Genomic DNA, 4,414 nt, shown 5'->3' with positions numbered 1-4,414 from the left:
CTCCTCCACCCAAGTCCAAACCACTAGTAGATGATGATGTAATTGAGCAAGAAGCCATTGTGACTAGCACAATCCAAAATGAGTCCAAAGAAGCCGAAGAAACTAATGAGAAATAATCTCACTTGGAAAACGATCCTAGGAAAGATAATATAGAACCCACTACCGACCTTGAACAAATTAAGGATCATCCAATAGAACAAGTCATGGGAGATATCAACACTAGAACCACACTAGAATAAGTCAATCTAGTTGCAAACTATGCATTCATCTCCTAAATAGAACCCTCAAAATGTCAAGGAAGCTTTATGAGATGAAAGTTGGGTAGAAGCCATGCAAGAGGAATTAAATCAATTCCAAATGAGTGATATATGGGATTTGGTTCCCTTACCAAGCGAGCAAAATATTATAGGAACCAAATGGGTGTATAGGAACAAATTAGATGAAGATGGGAAGGTTATGAGGAAAAAAGCTAGGTTGGTTGCACAAGGGTATAGCCAACAAGAAGGAATCGATTATGATGAGACCTTTGCTCTTGTAGCTATACTAGAGTCTATTAGAATACTTCGTGCTTATGCATGTGCTAGAAACTTAAAATTATATCAAATGGATGTCAAAAGTTCTTTTCTAAATGCGGTCATAAATAAAGAAGTATTTGTGTCATAACCTCCGGGCTTTGAAGATTTTGAAAAAAATGTATCATGTGTTTAAACTTAAGAAAGCCCTATATTGACTCAAACAAGCTCCTAAAGCTTGGTATGAGAGACTTAGAACCTTCCTTATTAATCATCGATATAAAATGGGAAAAATTGATAATACTTCATTCAAAGCATGAAAATGATTTGGTTATTATTCAAATATATGTTGATGATATTGTATTTGGTTATACTAACGAGTCTTATAGCAATGAGTTTTCTAAGTTAATGCATGATGAGTTTGAAATGAGCATGATGGGTGAACTCAAGTTCTTTCTCGGACTCCAAATTAAGCAACTAGAAGATGGAACGTTTATCAATCAACAAAAGTATATTCATGATATGCTCAAAAAGTTTGGAATGGAAAACTCAAAGCCTATGGCGACTCCTGTGGCAACCAACGTCAAGCTTACTCTTGAAGGAGAAGGAGATTCATTCGATAGCACTAAGTATATAGGAACGATTAGATCTCTTCTATACCTAAAGGCAAGCCAACCCGATATTATGTATAGCGTGTGCTTGTGTGCAAGATTCCAAGAGAATCCCAAAATGTCTCACATAGAAGCAATCAAACGAATCTTTAGATACTTTGAAGGTACCATGCATCTTGGTCTATGGTATCTAAAGTTCACTGGTGTTGACATTATGTGCTTTGCGGTTTCCGACCATGGAGAATCGTTGATTGATCGAAAGAGCACAAGCGGTGTATGTGCATTTTTTAGACTTTTCTTAACATCATAGTTCTCCAAGAAGCAAACTTCCGTTGCACTATCTACAACCGAAGCGGAATATGTTACCGTGGGAAGAGCATGTGCACAAGTGCTATGGATGAAACAAACCTTCATCGATTACGGTATCATCTCCTCTAAGATACCTATTTGTTGTGATAATAAGAGTGCTATAGACCTATCTAAAAATCAAATATTACACTCTAGGACTAAATATATAGACATTAGGCACCACTTTTTATGTGATCATGTCTAAAAAGGTAATATTGTGATTGATAAGGTAGACTCCTTAGAAAACATTGCTGATATCTTCACTAAGACTCTGAAAAAGGAGACCTTCACTATACTTAGGAATGAGTTGGGTATGATGGAACTTGTGCCTTAACTAAATCTACCATGCCAGTGCGGTCGAACTTGACCGTGGTGTCGACCGCACAACAGCTGACGGTTGTTTTGTCTTTTTCTCACCATCTTTATTATCCAAGCCACTTTTTCACCAACCCCACTTCCTCCTTAAACCTGAACCACTAGATTCTAGATTTCATTGTCTCCCTTCTCTTTAACATCTAGTGGTCCTCAAAGGTAAGCACCCAAATCTTTTTAATCTTGCTTACGTTAAAATTTTTCTCATGTAATTCTTGAATGCTTGCACATGAGAACAATTTTAGTGTCTTTCATACTAATAGGAACACTTGTTTTGATGCATAACTTATCAATTGTGTGAAATCTTATATGTAAAGATCTCAACTAATAGAGTGCCAAATAGGAACTTTTTCTTGCATAATTCACCAAAGTTGTTTTTGAAAACCACTTATGCACACACAAATGTATGACCAAGTTCTTGTGATAAATGTCAATATCATGATACTTATCAAACTTTGGCAAACATAAATTGAAGTGATGAAACTTGCCTATCTTTTCAAAATGGCACAAATTCCGTGGTTTCAAAAATGCGTCTAGACAAGAATTAATCGACACATGTTTTGCATATAGGTTTTCAAAACCATATTGCAAACATGACTTTTTGCTAAAAGTGTTCACATTCCTAGGAAATGACTAACATAAGAAGACAATATGCAGTTTATCACTAATAACAAATGGAAACTCGAACCCGTCTTGAAGAAAGAGTTGTTCACTATGATGAATTTCCAAATCTCCACACAATATTACTCAAAAAGAATGTTTCTCTTTCTTAAACCTAGATGAGGCCATATATCCACCTCTTATCCGAGAATTTTATGCCAATTTCGAACTTGTCAACCCAAATCAAGTCAAATTTAAACTCGGTGAGAAAATTCACACTTGGCCTCTCTCATACTTTGCCGCGGTGATGAGAATTCCCTCACAAGGTCAAAATTTCTACACTCCTCGAACCGACCTTAGATCCTTATATCCAAACTACCCCACATAAGAAGAACTATCAACCATTACTTACTCGAATGTACCTCACAATTTCAATCACCTCATCCGTGTTCAAGACTCCGACATTCGTCATGATCTTTAACTCCTCCTAACCGTCATCCGACACAATATCTATTGTAGGGAAACTTTCATTGATCATCTCTCGGGAACCGAGGTAGCCATCCTATGGTCCTTTATATCAAACGAAGACATCAACCTAGCCTTTGTCGTGTCTCAACGAATGGGAAATCTTCGTAACCTTCCTAATCGCCCACTTCCTTATTCTATTCATCTCAATCGCGTCTTTCGACACCTAGGTATGATAACTCCTCTAGAGATTCCTCGATCCATGTCAACCACTCTGCTTACCTTTTGGATTGACACTCCTATCATTATCCTTTCATCCGACTCTGAGGACTTGGAAATCTCGGATGCCGTCAGCACAAATGCCAATTACCTCTAAAAATGTTGGTTAGGATTATTTTAAGGGCAGGTTGTTTAACCTAGTTTATGTTTAAGACTTATGCTATGTAGTGTATTATGTACTCTTATTATGACTTATGTGTGTACAAATGATCTTTTCTATGAGTCTTATGTGGCACATTTTAAGGGGGAGCTGTTTCATCAACCGCGTTGTAAGATTCAAGGAGGAGCATTACTGTATGGCGCACTTAGTTCCAGGGGGAGCTAACCTTTTTGCTTCAACAAAAAGGGGAGAAGTGTATGGTAAGTGATGTTAACACATGTGTTGTATTATACACTTACGCACGCTTACATAGGTTTGTCATCATCAAAAAAGGGGGAGAATGTTGGTTAGTGATCCGATATTAATATTCAAATGTTAACCACTTTGTTTTGATGATGACACCAAGTCTTATGTGCTTAAACAAGCGTATAGAACAACACAAGTTCACAAGTCTACACAATCTCTAGCAAACGACCAATACACAAAACCCTTAAGTCAAAAGAGTCATTTGAAAATTACTGGAGAAAGCATGGCTAGGACCACGGTCGACTTTAGGTCAGACCGTGGATACCCTGTACCTTGATTCTTCGAAACAAGGTACATGGTCGACTCCACGGTCAGCCGTAGTTCGACCTAAGTTTCTCCCGTTGATAATGCTAAAAACGAACATATATTTCATAGCATTATCCCTCAAGAAAGACAAGCTTTTAGTTGTAATTATTCTATTTACAAGTAATATTCGTTTAAATAATAAAAAGTGAAGATAAAAGACAGACTCGACGATTTGAAGACGCAAACGACCAAAAAGCTTAAAAGTACAAAGTACAATCAAAGTGGTTCAAATTATTGATGAGAAACGTCTCAAAATTACAAGAGTACAAGACGCAAAACGCAAAGTACAAGATATTAAATAGTACGCAAGGACGTTCGAAAATCTGGAACCGGGATATGAACCAACTTTCAGTGCGCGACGCAACGGACCAAAAATTACAAGTCAAATATGCACAAGAATATAATATAATATATATAATTATATAAATTATATATATATATATATATATATATATATATATATATTGAAAAAAATACAGCAGCCCACGTTTAAATCAAGAGATGAGCTGTAATCC

At 36.6% G+C, this 4,414-nt stretch overlaps 2 protein-coding genes across 2 annotated transcripts; both read left to right on the top strand.

The window, feature by feature from the left end:
* Positions 1–330: 330 nt before the first annotated feature.
* On the top strand, positions 331–663 carry LOC139854628 (uncharacterized mitochondrial protein AtMg00820-like). Its single transcript, XM_071843924.1, has one exon. The coding sequence runs from the start codon at positions 331–333 to the stop codon at positions 661–663; it is 333 nt and encodes a 110-aa protein (XP_071700025.1).
* A 407-nt stretch (positions 664–1,070) lies between these two features.
* Positions 1,071–1,805, top strand: LOC139854627 (uncharacterized mitochondrial protein AtMg00240-like). Its single transcript, XM_071843923.1, has 2 exons — positions 1,071–1,397; positions 1,701–1,805. Exons 1-2 carry the CDS (start codon positions 1,071–1,073, stop codon positions 1,803–1,805), a joined length of 432 nt encoding a protein of 143 aa, XP_071700024.1.
* The last annotated feature ends 2,609 nt before the right edge of the window (positions 1,806–4,414 follow it).

This window comes from Rutidosis leptorrhynchoides, chromosome 6 (assembly GCF_046630445.1).
Source record: "Rutidosis leptorrhynchoides isolate AG116_Rl617_1_P2 chromosome 6, CSIRO_AGI_Rlap_v1, whole genome shotgun sequence".
Classification (NCBI taxonomy): domain Eukaryota; kingdom Viridiplantae; phylum Streptophyta; class Magnoliopsida; order Asterales; family Asteraceae; genus Rutidosis; species Rutidosis leptorrhynchoides.
The sequence above is the reverse complement of the archived record's forward strand: the minus strand, read 5'-3'. Positions and strand labels throughout refer to the sequence as shown.